The following is an 18,819-nucleotide window of genomic DNA, read 5'->3' as shown; positions in this document are numbered from 1 at the left end:
ATAAGAGGATCTACAGTTAATTCTGGCAGGAGAGTGAACAAGAGTTAACATTACTTTTGTGAACTGAAGAAAAGAGCAAGGAGAAGTGGCCCCCCCTTGAAACTTGGATATTGTGTTTAAAGAATCAGTTATTGAATATTTTCATCAAGAACTGAACACTAAATCCAGAACAAGAGAAGTCTTCTTTTGGATTAAGAGGACGCACAGTGTTCCTTAGTTTATTGTAAGGGACGGAAATAGGTTTGGACACAGGATGGTGGACACTTTATGTTACAATACGTCCTGACATAGTCATTAGTGTTTTGTTGAGGTAGGGCAACACCACATACTAATAGGGCAAGATAGGATTTTTATTTTCTTTTATTTTATAATAAAAGTCTTTGCCAACAAGCATGCCTCCACTGTGTCAGACTCGTACTTCTGCACCCTTCCAATATGCACATAATACTGGTCCTGAGAGGAGGCAGGAAAATCAGTGCATGTCATTTCCTCTTTCGACTTAATTGCACCTGAAATGGTACCACTTCAAACCTTTCTATGACACTGTTGGGTTAGCTAGTGTACAGATGCAAAATTGGTCATCTACTTGCTGTGCTCCATTATGCTTTTATAAAATAGGGCCCATCTTTCCATAAAAACAGAGTTTCTTCTCATTAAATCATCATAAAGAACTCCAATCAATAGACAGATCCGCTTCTAAAACACAACAGAGGCAACTTTACAGGTACAAAACATTATCAATACGACAAAAGCTGACTTGCAATGGGAATGGTCACATTGTGCTGTATTGTTCTATAAAACTAAGGCAGTGCTGCTGATGTCACTAACTCTTGACCTGTTGCCAGGTTCTTCTATGTTGGATGTTTGTGATGTCACAGATCTAATAATTCCACCTGGTCAACCTGACAGGCTACATCACTCTGTGTTAGGATAATATGTGAACCTGTTGTTTTGTGTGGGAAGTGTGTGCAAGTCCTTTGGTACCATGAGGGGTACGGCGAAATGAAGTTAAGACCTCCAGACTGAAACAGAAGTGACGGAAACATGGACACTGATTATCCTTTCAAAAATAGGAGCAGCATCTGTAAACAATATGGCTTTTATTCGTTTTATTATTAGAGTATATTAGTAATGATTTATGATATGTTTTTTTGTAATATTATGACACTCTTGTCTTGTTATACCATTTCTTTTGTCATTTACATGGTATTTTGACGCTTTGGGACCTAAAGCGGTGGCATTATGGATCTGTTAGTGGATGGGTGAGCATCTTGTGGCGCTTACGATGTTTTGGCCTAGGACTCCCATCATCCCTAGACAGCATAGTCAATAGTGAGGGCTGATTGGAGTTGTAGGCCAAAACATCTGGAGAGCCACTAGTTGCTCATCACTGGGTTAGTGGGAGGATAGGCAGCAGAGAAGAGGTTGTTATTAGATATGCTGTGCAAAGGAGGCCGACTATTGCAGTTGACTGTTTGTGGGTGTATTGCATGTTTTGTATGTTAGAGTGTTTGCCGGGGTTTGGTATTCAGTCGATAGCTTTAAAAAAACATGTTTCTTAACAAATGTCATCATGTGGTTCATTGAATTAATTCGACCCACTGTCAGAGGTGGGAGTGTCAGCTTGGAAAAAGCATGGGAAGTACTCCAGAGCCTAAACATTCCAATATCTTATATCCATTTTGAAACCATTTTTAAGGTAAGAAAATATATATTTTGAGGAAAGTATCTTAAAAGGATTATACCTACAACTTGTTGTTCCTGGAGCTTGGAACTGCTACAGACAGTCTGGGAATAATTGGAATTATATAAGTAATAAATGTGCATGGGTGGGTTTTTAAAATATATGTAATGTATTTCATATATCGCAATGGTTTTAAAAGTGTCTGTGACATGGTACAAGAATACTTTTCATGGCTCCCTCGAACTATACACTTTTCTTTGAATATAAAAATCGAATATGTGAACAACCGAATGGCGTGCTATTCAATTTCAAACATATATTTGTGAAGATATTTTTTCCAGAGATTGGTGCAAAACCATGAATAAAGCCCTGTATGGAGCTGAATTGTGGGACCATATGAAGTCCCCATCACTCAGTGTGTCAGAGAACAATTTTATGAGAGCTCTGCTCATGCAGGCTCCTGGAGCCCCCCTAGCCAGTCTTCTTTGGGAATGTAACCTTTCTCCAATTTCTGATTTCCTGGATATGATATGACAGGATATGGCAATTATAACATACCTATACACAAGTGTTTCAAGGCTCGACGAAGCAAGGGAGGGTAACAGAGGGAAGACAGACAAGGATCTTACTAGGCCAGGTGACATTGAAAGCGCAAGTGCAGGGGAGTGGGGAAGGGGAAAAGTGCAAGGGGAAGTGCAATACATAGGATAACAGTAAATACATAGAAACAGTAAATAGGAACAATAAATAAGAAGTGTGGCCCGCTGGTGGCACTTGAACTGATTTGCGGTACACATCCTTGTCCCTAAAAACGCAGAAAAGTGTGCTATTTTGTGGTGCAAAACACAGAGGTCTGCCTCCATGAAATTCTAACAAAAGGGTTGTTTTTGTGTAATGCAGGCCAGTCATAGCCCGACTTCATGGGGTCATATGACATTCCCCATGTCTGTTTCTTTCAGGTCGTAGTTTTTAATATTTGGCTGGTCCAGACACAAGTGTGAAATGAGGAGTTCTAATAGCCCCCTCTATGTGAAGGCACAGATCACTGGAAAGAGGTCACTAGCAACACAAAGCCCCTCATCCTGTATATACTCTACAGTGAATACCTACACTACATAAACTTGTTTTTTTTAACTTGTCAAAACAGTGGGCCTCATTATGAGTCCGGTGGTAACCGTGCCTGAAATTCCGGCAGGTTACCGCCGGCTCGTATTAACATTCCGCCTCCGTGGTTCCCAGAATTGCAGGGGCATTATGACCCTGGTGACCTGGGAATTCCGGAGGCGGAATTCGGTAAATCCCCATTCCCATTGAGTCCAGTAGGACTCAATGGGAATGGGCAAGTGGAAACACCGGCACCATCTCGTGATGGTGCCGGTGTTTCCACGTCTGCCTGCAGGCGGGTGGAAATACACCTCCCGCCTGCAGAACTCGAGATCACCCAGTCCGGAACAACGGTGGCGGCGGGTTTACCGCCACCGGTATTTCCAGACCAGGTGACTCGTAATGAGTCCCAGTGTGTTGCATGCTTTCAAACTTGATTCACAAGATGCTTGTGGAAACGGTCACTTTTGTGTTGTTAAAATAATAGTGCAGCACACAGAGATGCCTGGTTATCTCTTAGAAGGCAAGACATTTTCAAACATAAAGGTGGTGTACTTGTTTTACTTACTCCTTGATTTTGGGAATAATGGGTGTTTAAAATGAATGTTTAAAACGAGGAAAGGGGGTGCTTTAAAAAAAATGGAGACGAGCATGGGTACAACTTTAGACTGACAGTGCCACCACTGGGATATGAAACCTTTGTTGTACTAGGTACGGACTTGGACTTATACCCATTTAGTGAAACATCAGGTTGCTCTTAGAAATCAGCTCAGTTTGAATGGTGCTGCTTCGCTGCCTATGGTTTAGGTATGTGCGCACAGAACCTACGAGGCTGTGCTTGGTCAGTCTCTGGGAATGTCCTGAAACTGTGAACTCGGGGTCCAAGATACTGGTCGAGAGAGCAGGCTCTGAGGCCACACTTTGTCAAATGAAGATGGGATGTATGAATTTGAGCACTGGATTCCTGTATTTAAGAACCAAACAAGCTGTGGATTTAAAAAATGTCTTGATGTGATCACTGCAGGGTTTGCACGTGCTCTAGTCTTCCAGCTGCGTACAAACACAAACAGATGGCATCTTTTACATCAAAATGGAAGTCTTCCAATGATCCTCGGTGCCCGGTTTGTGGTGCTGTGGAAGGGACACTCATACATATTCTGTTGTTTTGTAAAGGCTTTAAAGTCTTGAGATCAAGATACCTCCTTCCTCTATTCATATTGAAAAACCTCAGGCCACTAGATTTTTGTCAAAATTTGAATGGTTTCAATGCTATTTTCTTTGTTTCAAAATTCTTACATCATGCATGGCTGAGAAGACTAAAGTGGGCGCAGCCTGGTAATATTTGATTCACCCCTCATTACCTATACTGTTTTCCCAAATTCCTTCTTATTTTGTTTTGGCAAGTGTAGTTTGTGGGCTGCCAAACACAAGGGCTACATATTGAATGTTCTGAACTGTTTTGTTGTGCGCTAAACCAGGATGGCCTTCGATTCATACCCTGTATGAAGGGGCTTTAAACTGTTTTCTATGGAACTGTATTGCATTCTATTTATTTGTCTTTATAATCCACTACACCAGGTTCCTGCTTTTTCATTTGTATTTTATTTGTATTTTATTTATTTATATAGGCATCTGGGCGCATCTCTTGAGGTTACAGAGGTTACAGACACATCAGAGGTTACAGAGACATGGTATACAGACATTATATATACAACAGTACTTACAAGCTGTTTACCATACAATGTACAAGATAATTATCAGATTGTATACAAGAGAATTACAAGTGTGGGACAGAGCAGCACAACAGTGCAGACATGACGGCGGGAGAGCAATAGTGAAAGGTGGGATCACTAAGACCTGTGGGAGCTTTGCAGATCCTGCGCTATAAGCCACAATTTAGCTTTGCTCTTGAAGCAGTGAAAGGAGGGTTCAGATCTGAGAGGATTGGGAAGTGAGTTCCAGAGCTTAGAGCCAAGGACCGGGAAGCTGGCCCCCCCTGCTTTCTGAAGCTTGAACCCTGGCAGTGAGAGAGAGTATGCTTGGGCTGATCTCTGTGGGCGGATGGAGTTGTGTGGTGTGAAGCGGTTCACCAGGTAATCTGGTGCCTGGTTGGTCAGGCATTTATGCGTGACTGTGAGTGTTTTAAGGGAGATTCTTTGGGAGACCGAAAGCCAGTGAAGGCTGCATCTGGCGTCAGAGATATGCTGGTTGCTAGGGATATTTAGTGCTGCCCTAATAGCATTGTTCTGAGTTACCTGTAACTAGTGTCAGACAGGCCCCTCAGCCTATCAGCCCATAGCCAGGCCGAAATCGTCCCTGGGGAATGGGGGCCGGTTTCTGGCCATGTCTGGGCTGGTTTGGAATGAAAAAAAAATGTAAATATTTAAAAAATATATATATATATTCTTTTTCAAAAAGCCTTTCATCCTTCTTAGGTCAAGAAATGAGTACCAACACAGGTTGGGTGATATTTTATGCAGATTTGTTCGATAAAAAAGAGCTTAAGTGTAAATGCTATACAATAACATATTATCATTTGGCTTTGGACGTCTGCTTCGATTCACAGTAATTTAGTGTACTTAGGAACAATGCTATTTGATGCCACTTCTTATTTTGTCAAGGGGTGAAAGGTCATGTTTCATCGCTTCCCGGGATGTCACATTGGGGTGGGGTCAAATGACATCACTTCTGGTGATGTCATCAGGGGCCAAGTGTCGTGAGGCAAGGTGTGGGCCACTTTTTTGAGGCGAGGGGTGGGCCACTTTTCTTTGGGTGACCGGGCCTATATCTTTTCCCAGTCCGACCCTGCCTGTAACTTGCTTAAATTCCTTTGACTAGTCCCAAGATAAACAGCATTACAATAGTCAAGCTTTGCCATTTAAGTATGCTTGGATTACATTATGAGTCTGTTTTGTCTATTTTAAATCAGCATTCATTAATACCATTACTAATTTGTGACATGGCTTCTAACTTGTAATGTATTTTGCTGTCTGATATTGTTGTATGTTTTTTTGATATCTATGTGTTTTATACTTTTATGGTAAAATCACAGAATAAAGCTCTGTAAGAACAATTAATATAGCTAGAAATGATAAGCTTTTCAAAAACTGTACTTTAGGTGAGAAGAGTCTGAGTATCATACCACGATATCTACAGTACTTCCCCAACACCTACAGGCGTTCACATTTTTTTTATGTTACAATTATTATCTACTGGAGAAATCTGGACTTTTCAAAACAAAACAAGCTCATTATTAGGGATCTATTCTTACTGTAAAAGGCAGACGAAATTGAATCGTGTTATCATCTATTCATGAAATGTTCTGTTCTAAGCAATTTGAGAGGTGTCTTTTGAAAGGAAGCGCCCCCAATTTCAGCACGATCCTCCCCGCAATGAGAGACAATAAGGGACTCTCCCGTAGTGGGAATAAGACCAAGACAGAGTGCGGGTGAGCGTAAGTGGGAGTTTATCCAAAGAATAGGGCATGCAAAGAACTCTGCAACCTCCGAGAGCGCTCTGTCTGACAATAGCAAAGACAGGCGTATTTCTAATACAAAAAACGTCATCAGAACCTACACACTATAGGGGGCACAAGTTAATTGGGATTGGGTGGCGTCGACTAACTATAGGTGTTGCTGCAGCGTGGTTGGTCTTGGCGTGAGGACGTCACTGGTCAGCCTCGTGGGTTGGGTTGGGCCTGGCAGGCCAGCTTGAGGTCATCCGAGCGGTGTTGGTATGCTGGGGCAGCCTGTGACAAAGATGAATACCTCTCCTGACTCGTTTGCCCTAGGCCATGCACACTGCAGTTATTCAAGAAACGACATCTAAGTTCATCAATAAATCGCTCGGCAGTTTGTCTTATACAATAAACGCAACACATGAGGAATGCACCTCTTGAGAGGTCCGGTGATTGTCGGTTGGGGTGAGATTTACCTGTGTCCTATTGACCGGTATTTTAGGTCGAGGGGCTGAGTTCTGGGGCCTGAGCCGACTGGTACATGCCTGTCTGCCGCGTTAGAAGTTATTATATAAATGGGTCTCTGTGTCTTGTCCCAGTGATGGGGGTCGTTCTTGGGGTGGTCTAGGGGGAGGGTTGTGGACTTTACGAGAGGGTGATTCAAAACGTGGGTTTATTATCGTGCTGTAAATAACACAGGTGGTGGGCTGTGGCCTTGGGTGCGGTACCGGGGCCTCTGACTCTCTGAAGCGGCTCCAGCTTGGTTGGGGGAGGTGAGGGAGCGCGGCACAGGCCTTAGCTTCCTTATCTGGCAGGCTTGGCAGGGTGGGAGGGAGAATGGCCTTGCATATACTCACAAAGGTTTTTTCCTCGTGCGTTGCTAACTTTTAAATGTAGAACTTTTATAACGTTCCGCCTTATTTTGATGTTATTTAAACACACATATATATTTCCATTTCGTTACACATTTCTTTAATACAGTCGGTCCGAGTACCTTTTCGTTACCTAACATTATATTTACTACATGATGTGATTATTTTATGTACATTAAACGTTACACGAGGTCGTTCTAGGTTATGGCCTACAGAAATTGATGCTCGCTGCTTTAGGTGATTAAGAAAACATATATGAGTAAGTAAAGGCTATACATTTGGTCGACATCTTTCTCTGTGGTTGTAGCAGCACTAGTCCAGACCTGGGGTGGTATCATGTAACGTTACATCTTTATGGTTTATTCACAGTTTACAGGATCTGTTTAAACCGAGGTAGTTCGTTAATACCAATACTTGAGTTATTTTCTACTTTCTTCAGATAGTGATGCTTCAGCTTTTTTCCCGTCACCCCGGCCTCGCGGACCAGGTCATGCAGGGTGCGATATTACATTGTGGACGAGAATAATGTTACAGTGTTAGCATCTCGGGTTAGCTCATATCCGACTTTCTCATGGGAACGCGCTCGCAGCGGATCTACCAGGGCTACTGCGGCGGCAGAGATGCATGAAAGGTCCTCCAAAGGTGGGGGCCTCGTTACAGTGTGCTGAACTCACGCCATGTTTGCTAAACAAGATGGCTTCTAGGCCTAACTGAATTTGGGTATATGCAGGGAACGGATATGTGTGGGCAATGTCGTCGGCGGGTGACCCCTCCTCCACCTGGGCCCGGGTGGCATGAGGGGACGGCCACCGAGTCATGGTCCTCACCTGGGGAGAAGGCTGCAGGTGAGGAGGGCCTCGCGGCCAGTCCTCCCCTACATTTCCCCCCTTTCGTTACTAAAGTAACAAATTCTTTAGCTCTTCTAATCTTCTACATTCTTGCTCCTCTATCACTGCGTCATCCCATGCAGGTGTTCCTTTTCTAGGCATCCAGGCTCTGCATACCCCCCTCAAGTTCTCACCTCTTCTAGCATACTCATCTGGGGTACATGTTAAATATATACAGTCACCCGTCCCTTCCAAGTCTACCCAGACCTCCTCATACCATTCCAGTTCCACATCTCGGGGTTCTTTGATAGTGGTGTGCCATAATTTATCTACTATGTACTTATCACGGCACATAGGCACTAACTGGTATCTGGGAGTGTTATCTGGTCCTGTCTGTACATGTACTTCTTGTGTCGCCTTAATTGTACCACCAGAGTTGCCCATTGTCACCATCATCATCGCACCGTTAGGGACTGCGTTAGCACAACATCGAAGGCCCACCTGGCACAGGCAGAACACCACGAGGAGGACCACCGCAACTGGTATCAATAATTTCATCGTCATTCCAAGCCAGGAGGGAACCCAGGAGAAGATGTTGTCGAACCATGAGCTGTCTTCAGCCCCACCTTCCAGCTTCATTTTCTCTCCCAGGTTATGGACTGCTTCAATGACGTGGGACAGGGACCCATTTTCTGCGTCTTCAGAAGGTACGAACGTGCAGCACGCACTTCCTATTTTTCGGCAAACACCTCCATCGATTGCTGTTAGCAGGTCCAGAACATACCTGTTCTGCATGGTCATTAGTCGCAGAGCTCGTAATTCCACCTTTATTATGTTGAACCCTTCTTCAGTGTCATTGGCCAGCTGAATCAGTTCCCACCGTGTGATCTGAAGCCATTTTGCATTTGCTCTTGCTTGGACACTTGAAACCAGTGAGGCAAAAAATGTTTCCACGGAGCTGAACAGGCGATACCTGTCTGGGATCTGTGCCAATAAATCGGATGACGCTTGTGATATGTAGTTTGATGCTCGCTTGTTCCGTGATAGCTCCTCTTCTTTCCCTCCGGAGGACAGGACATAGAGGTGTGCTTCTGCAGTGGGAGACGTCTCGTCCTTGTTCATGTTTCCTTGCGTCTTTTTATTTTTGTCGACGTGGCTTTCTGGAATCACCATTAGGGCCGAATGCAAAGTGGCCATTGAGCAGCTGCCACTCCATGCCTGGGGAAGGTGCAAGTAAGCCTTATTCCCGCACACCCAGTATGTGTCCATTAGTGCTGCTGTTCCTTTTTTCATGTCTGGGATGGTGAGAGTTTTGTTACAGTTTTTGTTCGTCCCCATTGCCACTTTTCCTTCTCCCTTGAAACATAGTTCGTTTTGTATTTCACTTTGTAGCTTGAAGGGTTTCTCCATCGCTGTTACCCATGTTAGTTTAGAGATGTGTTCTTTCCATATTGGTAAGCACGTTTTTTCCATCCATCGCAGCTTGTCTGGTTGGACACCTCTCAGTGCTTCCGCTTTGCACAGTACTTCTTCATCTTTCCATTTGTTTTCTGAAAACAGCGTCCCTTGTATTGCAAAGAAAGGTTCTTTAGGACAGACCACTCCAGACGCTTTTGAATAGCACGTTTTGTTGTCCTGTATTATTTTGAAAGAGACATCGTGTGCTTGAAAGGTGTTCTTTATTCTACACAGTGTGAGATGAAGGAGACATTGGGCATCCACAATGGGCAATTCTCTTGGCAACAACACTTTGGGTGTACCTGATGCATGGGGGATGAGCGAACAGACATAGCAGCTTTCATTAGTTGTCTGTTTAGCTGTTGTACTCATATCTGCATACCATTTATTTGCTTGGTGGGGGTGTCGTGGGTCTTCCATCTTGTCTAATCCTAACCCATAATACTCATCATACCCCCTCCTGCTTGTCTCTCTTCTTCGCCTACTTCTCTCCCCCCTCCTATACCTTATAGTTTCGATAGGTGAAAGAATAGGCCCCCCTTTCTCATTCCCTCCCCCCTTTTCCAATTCTTCATATAGGGACTTGTGTTCTGTCATTGTAATTACTTTTCCATTTTCCTCAATAAACAACAAGTCGCTGTTTTGTATCGGGGCGGGAAGGGTAGTGGGGCTGTTATATATTTCAGGTAGGGATATTGTGTCATTTTCCATATCTTTATCTTTTGATCGTGACGGGGCAGCAGTGGGTGGTGCAGTGTAGTAACCCCATACAAGGCGGGATCCATCCCAGATCAAAAAATCACCTTCTTTAATATTCATATTTGTAATTGAGTTCGTGCCAGGGGCAAGGGTGGTGTTACTCCCCCCTCCCCCCTCGTTCATCTCAGTAGAGATGAACGCTATGACCCAATGTGTCATTAGGCAAAATATTGAGATGAAGAACACAATAACACACATTGATAAACCGCATTCGTATGAATATGTCAATCTATCTACTAACATTTCTCTAAATCTAACAAATCTATTAGTTGCAGGCTGCCCATCCGATGCCATAGTAAATCCTGTTTGAGACATAAAAGTGCATTAAGTACAACCATGTAAACATTTAGAACGTTGTGAAATTTTTTCGGCAAAGTATGGGAGTGGGTTTTGGGGGGGGGGGGGTATGTCCACAGACAAGGTAACCTTACAAATATTACTATCAGTACATTATTTCATACATAAAGAGAAAAGTCGAGAGAGAGAGAGAGAAAAAAGAAAACTTCTCCAAAACCCAAAAAGGACCACAAAAACCTTCAAAAGTTGTAAAAAATTATATATATATATGTATATACACAGGTTCATTTCAGTACGCATGTCGTGCGCCATTCGTGTTCAGTGTTCAACACTTAATGCACACAAAATTCCCATCATCCATTCTGCACAACTTCATTGTCCGCAGTTGTCTGTGCCTCGTCCTGTACCTCACCTTCCGCGGCGCTATAAGCTCTACGTACGTCTGTCAAATGCACCCAGTATCGTAGGCCCTTTACCTTTACTGCTGTGGGTGTGCAAAACACTACCTCATAAGGGCCATGGAAACGTGGTGCATTCCACCTTCGCACAAAACTTCGGACATATATAAGGTCACCAGGCATTAGTTGTAATGGTTTTTCAGGCATTGTCTCTGTTTCTGTTGTGTTCCCCTCCTCTCTTGTGGAGGGGGGGGCTAGTTGCTTTGCAATTACGCGCGCTGCCCGTGTCAGTTTTCTCAAGTACTCTGTGAACTCCTCTCCTAATATCGCTGCACTTCTGTGTGCATCAGAACGTTCACGGAGAGGTGAATGCGCTGTGTGCATTCTCCTTCCCGTGACGATCTCATGCGGGGACAAGTGGTGGTCTTTACTTGGCTGATTTCGTAACTCGAACAAGGCCAAAGGCAGGCAGTACATCCAGGTCTTTTTAAGGGAAAAACACAGTTTTGACAATCTGCTTTTTAACAGACCGTTCATCTTTTCCACTACGCCATTACTTTGAGGATGATAAATTGAACATAATTTGTGCTTTATTCCCAATAGGGTAGTCACTTCCTTGAATAGTTCATTAACAAAATGCGTGCCGTTATCTGAGCGAATAACTTCGCAAATCCCCCAGCGCGGGAACACTTCCCGCACTAGGAACTTCGCGGCGCCCTTCGCATCAGGGCGCGCACAGGGGCCTGCCTCCACCCATCTCGAAAATGGACATACAACCACAATCATGTAGCGAGCCCCGTTACATCTTTCTCCCATGTCTACATAATCAATGTGGAGCTCTCTGAATGGGCCATTTGGTTTGGGTATCGTTCCTCTCAGTGTGCGCAATGTCATACCTGAGTTGTAAATCTGACATGTCGTGCATTCTAAAGCCAGTCTTGTGACGTGTTCATGGAGGCAAGGTGCAAACCAATCTTCTTGTATCTCTGCCATTATGTGTTGCTTAGCGTTATGTGCGGGAAAGTGTAGTTGTTGAAATGCTATTTCTAACAATGTGACTGGCATTACCGCTTTTCCTGAACTTTTTTGTCGCCATAACAAATCAGTCGGCGATTTGCTGCATCCCCTTTTAGTCCACAGCAATTTTTCTTCTGCACTAGCTCCCTCTTGCAGCTCTATTATTTCCTGTGTGGGCATCATGTTGTATCCTGTGGGGACCTCTTGGCTTGCTGTGTGGTGCAACATGTATTCTCCTACTACACCTTTCTGTAAATACGAAGCTTCTTTGGCAGCGGCGTCTGCTGCCGCGTTCCCCAAAGATACAAAATCTGTATTTGTGGTGTGGGCTTGGCATTTTACAATGGCCACTGCCGTGGGGTCTTGCAGAGCCTCAATCAGTTCTTTCAATAGTTCTGCATGCTGAACTGGTGTTCCATCTGCTCGTCGGAACCCTCTCCGCCCCCACCGTGCCAACCCGCCGTGTACTGTCGTTGTCATGTATGCTGAGTCGGTATATATTGTCACTGCGCACCCCTTGGCGGCATGCAATGCTTCTATTAGCGCAATTAGTTCTGCTGCTTGGGCTGAATAGTGGGATGGGAGGCGGTGTTGCACTAGTGTCTCGTATTCATCTTCCTCTAATCGTACAACTGCCATACCCACATGTTTCTCTCCTGTCTCCATATCTATTGATGCTGACCCGTCCACGAAATACACCTCTCCCTCGCTCAGGGCATTCTCAAAAATCACTTGATCCTGACCTTCGTCACCTGTGAACGTAGCGCAGTTGTGGTTTTGCATGTCCTCTGCGGTGCACGCCTCTGTGATGAATGTGGCTGGGTTCACTGTTTTACATCTTACTATGTGGATGTTTGCGCTGGACAGTATTATTTCATATGCTGTGGCGCGTTGTGTTGTCAATGTGCTCTTTGATCGCTCTAATATTGCAAAGAGTGAGTGTTCCACAAACAGTGTCACAGGACAGCCCATCACTATCGTGGCACTTTTCTCAATCGCGAACGCGGCTGCAGCTAGAGATTGCTCGCACGCGAAATGACCTTGCATTACTGCGTCTAGGGTGCCACTATAGTAAGCCAGTGGTTTGTGCCCTAACGATGTCTTTTGTGTCAATACTGCTGTCATCAGTGTTCCTTTGCAGTGTGAAAATAAGAAGAATTCGCGCCCATAGTCTGGATTTGCCAGTACTGGAGCGCTTGATATCAGCTCTTTTAGTGAGTCAAATGCTGTGTTCATCTCTTCTGTCCATTCTATGTGTTTGTTTTCCTGCTGTGCCTCTTTTAGTGCCTGTAACAAGGGCCTCGTGTATGCTGCATAATCCAATATCCATGCTCGGCAATAGTTGCACATACCCAGAAATTTCTGCATCTCTTTTACTGTTTTGGGCTCCCCAACTGCTCTAATCGCCTGTGCCCTGTCTGGTATGATCCGCTTGCCATCCTTTGATATCAGCTGTCCCAAGTATAGGACCTCGGTCAGACAGTATTGTAACTTCCCCTTGTCCACCTTGTACCCTTTATTGGCCAATAATGTCAGGAGTGTTATTGAGTCCTTTCTACACTCTTCCTCAGTTTGTGCACAGATCAATAAATCATCAACGTACTGAATCACTGTGCTTTCTACACACAAATTCCCCAGATCTTCATGTAGTACCCTGTTGAATATGCTTGGGCTCTCGCAATACCCTTGTGGTAGTATGCAGTGTTCGAACCTCCTCCCCCCTAGTGTAAACGCTGTTAAGTACCTGCTCTCCTCTGCTAAGGGAATCGAGAAAAATGCATTTTTTAAGTCAATAACTGTGAAGTGGGATGCCGTTTTCGGAATGTTGCACAGTATTGTTGATGGGTTCGGGACTAAAGGGAACTCCTTCTGAATCACATCATTGAGTGGGCGTAAATCCTGTATCATCCTCCATGAACCTCCCTTCGCCTTTTTAATCGGGTAAATGCATGTGTTGCATGGGGAGTTTGAGGGCACTATTATTCCTTGTGCTAGCAGTGCATCTAGTGTCTCTCTGATCCCTTCTTCTGCTTCGCGTGACAATGGATATTGTTTTACCCGGGGTATAATTGCTCCCGGTTTCAGTTTTATTACCACAGGCTGAACCTCATGTAATAACCCCACGTCATGGGGGCCATTTGTCCATATGTTAGTGGGTACTAACCTCATGTCGTCATCAAAAAATGCATGTGGTGCCCCTACTACTGCCATTAATTCAACTTGAGTTTTTCTGGCTGTAACTACAATGTCACACGGCATTGCTAGTTCCATCACTATTTCGCCATCTGTCTCAGTGTCTGAAAATAGCTCCTCGTCCGAGAGCTCCCTCAGTGGGATATTTGCATTTGTACACAGTACTGTCCGCCACTCACATCCTTCCATGTCAACGCCAATCACACATATTCTGTTTGCTGACACGTGTACTGCGTGTAAATCCAACGATACCACTGACCCGAGAGCAGTGTCGGGGCTTGCTATGGGGCGGAAGAGGAATTCGGCTGGAATCCTCCAATCCATCCTTTTTAGTTCTGGTACTATGAGAGCCAATGTTCTCATGCCCTCAACAAACATCTCCTCGTTTCTTGGTAACCCTCTGATCTCTTGCATAATTGTGTGGCCGTGTATTACTGCTAATATGCGGAGGGGGCATATGCCTGGCGTCGAACATACGATACCGCTCCCTGTGAATGATATTGTCATATTTAGTTTGCTTAAGAGATCTCTCCCCAGCAAATTAATGGGAGAGTGTTCATAGTACAGTAAGGGTGCTTTCACTGTTTTACCCCCCACTGTCACATCCAATGCTTCTGTGTAAGGAACTTCAATTACAGCCCCAGAGAACCCCTGCGTCTCTAACGTTATATTAGATAACGGGAACCGGCCCTCTCTAATGCATGATTTCTCCGCTCCCGAATCCACCATGAATATGAACTGCTTGTCTCCTATCTGCGCTCCTATCAATGGTTCCTCTGATGCATTGTGGGTCGTAGATAGTACTGGACACGCAAGTGCTCTCTGTGGGCTGTCCTATGCGGGGTGTCTCATTGCCCCCCCTTGATCAAAAATGTTCCCCGAAACTACTGACACCCCGCTGTAAGGTGCGGGAGCAGGTGCTCCGTTAGCTACTGTGGCGAAAGTGTTACCTGGCGTGTATTGCATATTGTCATTATTCTGTGGGTGGTTTTGTGTCCTGTACTGATGTCCGTGTAGTTGTGCGTTACTTCTTTGTCCTACATTTTCTGGTTGTTGGTATTGTCCCATGGGGAGGCCGTAGGGGCTTCCTGGGTGGGGGTGACCGTACTGTTCTGTCTCCTGGAACCCGTTGTTTTGTCTGCTCCTGCACTCTCTTGAGTAGTGCCCCCATCTCCCACAATCCCAGCAGCTCCCCTGTGGACCTCTGGGACCCTGCCACCCATTACCTCCCATTCCTCCATACCCTTGTCCTCCTCTTCGGCCCCGGTACCCACCTCTTCCCCCTCTTGGGGCCCACTCTTGCCACGTTGGACCTCCGTTCTGCTCCTGCTCAGTCCACTGTCGTTGTCCTTGTCCTGCCCAATTTGCTGCTATTCTTCCTTGTATTGCTATTTGCCCCTCCTCTCCTTCGTCTCCCTCCCTCATGAGTGGGAGTCCTGCTACCGCTGCTGCAACCTTCACTAGTTTTGATTGTACCAACTTTGCCTCGTCTGCCAACCTTTTCTGTGCTACTTCCCTCTCTCTCTCTTTGATCCTTTTGCAATGGTGCACTATTATACTTTGGATCTCTGGCCACCCCTTCGCCTCAACGCCCGCTATCTTATCGAGTGCCTTCTGCACCTCTTTTGGGAGCCCTCTTTTAATGATAAAATAAAATAGAGATGTGGATTGGTGCCAGGGCGTGCCCGTTTCCGCTCTCCACATCTCCTGCACCCGGAGAATGTAATCCATAGCATCCTCCCCGTCATTCATTGTACATTGCATTACTGACTGTAAATCAGGGGTATCTGGGAATGTCTCCCGCAGTGCGTCCCACACCCTTGCTCGTACTGTATTAAAGGAAGCCCCATCATGACGATCACAATCTAACGTCACGGCCGGGAAACCAGCCTTAGCCCATACTCTGTCCGCTTGATCTCCTACTGCGGTTACTAGTAGGCTTTTCACATCGCCTACTGCCAACGGTATGCCAGCGGTATGTTTCTCAAATGCATATATCCACTTGCTCGCCCCTCCTGACAGCTGGGGCAATAATTTCATTAAATTAGCCTTATCCATCTGAGCCCATGGTATATAGTTTGGTCTCCCCCCCCCCTCTGTGTATCAATGGAAGTTGTAACTTCCCTTTTGCAGTAGCACCCTCCCTTTCCTTAGTCGCTGCTGACTCCAATGACGCCATCTTCCCCACCCTATTTCTTAGTCGTCCCATCCATTCGTCGTCTATAGTCTCAAGTGAACATGCACCGTCCACTTCCTCGCTTTCCCCTCCCACTGCCATACTCAACCTATCACTGTCATCCAACCCTCCTCTGACATCACATAACAAGTCCTCTCTGATCCCTCTCTCTCGTGATACATCACCAATGCTCCCTTCTACTGCTCCTACCTCTATTATTCGTGTCGGCTCTTCCTCAATCCTGAACAGTATTTCCCCCTTTTTCCATCCTTCCTCAATCTGTCTACCTTCGCTCGACGCTCTGGACGTGCGTCCTGATTGTGTGGGGGCACACGCTGTGCGCTCACATATCTCTTTTATTCTTGAGAGTTCATCCCTTGCCACAGTAAGCCTCGACTCTAAGTCACTCGTTAGCTTCTCTATATCCACCCTCTGTGTGCTTCCCTGGGCGCGCTCTCTGGTGCTTTCGTATGGCGGGGGGCTGTTGGTCTTTGTGGTGTACCAGTTGTGGGGGGAGGCACATACGTAGGGTCGCTGTATCCTGCTGCGGGGGCTGGTTTAGGTAATATCGGGTACAAACTAATCACCTCCGCAGGTTGTGCTGTACTTAGCTGTTCCTTTTCCTCTCTTGGAATCATCAATGGATTATCTGTGGTGGAAGGTAGATCAATATTTGGTGCCGAAGCTTTGGGTGGGGGTACCTCCTCAAACAATCTCCAGAGGTCTAATATCTCCTTCCTATTTTGCCATTGTTTCCCCTTATACTTGAGGCTAATGCATGTTCGTACCATATCAAGAACGCTTTTGTCAAAAGACCCTCCCTCGGGCCAAATCTGGGGCAGACCCTCCCCCTTCAATTCTGTTACCCATTGATCGTGATATTTATTTATTCGTTCAGCGTATCCCGGTAAGCTCTTACAAATATGTGACAAGGGAGTTTCGGCCCCCATCCTCTAAATCACTAACACAGCCGTGTCCACCTTCTTTACTTTTAGTTAGGTGTAGATATGTGTATGTATACCTTTATGGCACAGACAAGAGCGGACGTCTCAAATATTATCACCCAAGTTTATTCACTGCGCAAATCCTTTGCACTCACCATAGCTCATCTCCTTCCCATTCCCATACACTCTCATGTGATTCCGTTTGCAACTGATCAAGTACTAGTTATGGTCAACACTCTCTGGCGCCACCTCGCGGTCAACCGATCGTCTCCAACACTCACACGGTGCGCGCACCCATCACAATGCCTTTCCACTCACACCTCGTCTTATTTCCTCCCTTTCCTCCCTGGCCAGCTGTCCCTGTTTTTCTGCTAAGGTTGCTATGTTCACGTCTGTACGTGCCACTACTTAGTCCCCACTCCTCAAAATGTGCTCCCTATTTTATAGTTCTTCTACAAGTATATTTATCTTATACCCTTTTCGCTTTCTTCCCCTGTCCCGTGGAATGGAAAAAAGAAATAGAGAGAGTAGCAATCACTAAAAAATATTCCCGGTGTCTCCTTTTGCCAGACACCAATAACTTATTTCTTACTTCTTCATATATTCCCAGTACTAGTTTAGATAGCACTATGCGGCGCCGCCTTCCACCCCCTTTCGGAGCTAGGTTTCCGTCACTTCTACCACTTCACTTATTTCTTACTCCTAATGGCCATATGCAAAGAAAAGATAAAGAAAGTTTCAAGACCCGTCTTTAGTAGACCCCCGTTATTCTTCTCCTCTACCTGTCCCCGTTCTCCTGTTCATAGTTTCCCCTCCCTTCCCCTTTACGATCGCTCGCACTCAGTACTCACGTGCCCGTCTTGAACCGATAGTCTCCGAAACTGGGTCCGTCCAGGCGGTGTCACCGGTAACTCAACGGTCAGCCCCTGGCTCCGGCGAGCGGCACTCAAAGGGGATTTTTTTCCAATCGGGATCCCGTACCCTTTCTCATTGAGTGCGCACTTCTTATTGTGCCGGTCGCCGTTGGCGGGCAGCCTCCCGGAGCCGGCTCACCGTGCGTATCCCTTCTCGACCGGAGATTCTCGTGCCACAAGGGGGTCGTTAGAAAGGAGTTAGGAAAAATAATTTGGAGATATCACGCTATCGGGGTCACCACTGAAAGGAAGCGCCCCCAATTTCAGCACGATCCTCCCCGCAATGAGAGACAATAAGGGACTCTCCCGTAGTGGGAATAAGACCAAGACAGAGTGCGGGTGAGCGTAAGTGGGAGTTTATCCAAAGAATAGGGCATGCAAAGAACTCTGCAACCTCCGAGAGCGCTCTGTCTGACAATAGCAAAGACAGGCGTATTTCTAATACAAAAAACGTCATCAGAACCTACACACTATAGGGGGCACAAGTTAATTGGGATTGGGTGGCGTCGACTAACTATAGGTGTTGCTGCAGCGTGGTTGGTCTTGGCGTGAGGACGTCACTGGTCAGCCTCGTGGGTTGGGTTGGGCCTGGCAGGCCAGCTTGAGGTCATCCGAGCGGTGTTGGTATGCTGGGGCAGCCTGTGACAAAGATGAATACCTCTCCTGACTCGTTTGCCCTAGGCCATGCACACTGCAGTTATTCAAGAAACGACATCTAA

The 18,819-nt window shown here is 45.7% G+C and overlaps 1 protein-coding gene across 2 annotated transcripts in view; it reads left to right on the top strand.

Moving 5' to 3' along the window:
- Positions 1-876: 876 nt before the first annotated feature.
- PLCZ1 (phospholipase C zeta 1) overlaps positions 877-18,819 on the top strand; it is a 1,796,998-nt gene continuing 1,779,055 nt past the window's right edge. Inside the window, exons 1-2 of one of the 2 annotated variants that reach the window (XM_069628395.1) lie at positions 965-1,055; positions 1,576-1,699. In XM_069628395.1, the coding sequence (XP_069484496.1) occupies positions 1,045-1,055; positions 1,576-1,699 (135 nt within the window). In that variant the 5' untranslated portion in view covers positions 965-1,044. Of the gene's footprint in view, positions 1,085-1,575; positions 1,700-18,819 lie in introns of both variants that reach the window. The other variant, XM_069628396.1, reaches the window with a different exon arrangement.

This window comes from Ambystoma mexicanum, chromosome 12, assembly GCF_040938575.1.
Source record: "Ambystoma mexicanum isolate Mex_15411 chromosome 12, UKY_AmexF1_1, whole genome shotgun sequence".
NCBI classification, from domain to species: domain Eukaryota; kingdom Metazoa; phylum Chordata; class Amphibia; order Caudata; family Ambystomatidae; genus Ambystoma; species Ambystoma mexicanum.
Note: the sequence above shows the minus strand (reverse complement) of the source record. Positions and strands in the feature narration are given on the sequence as shown.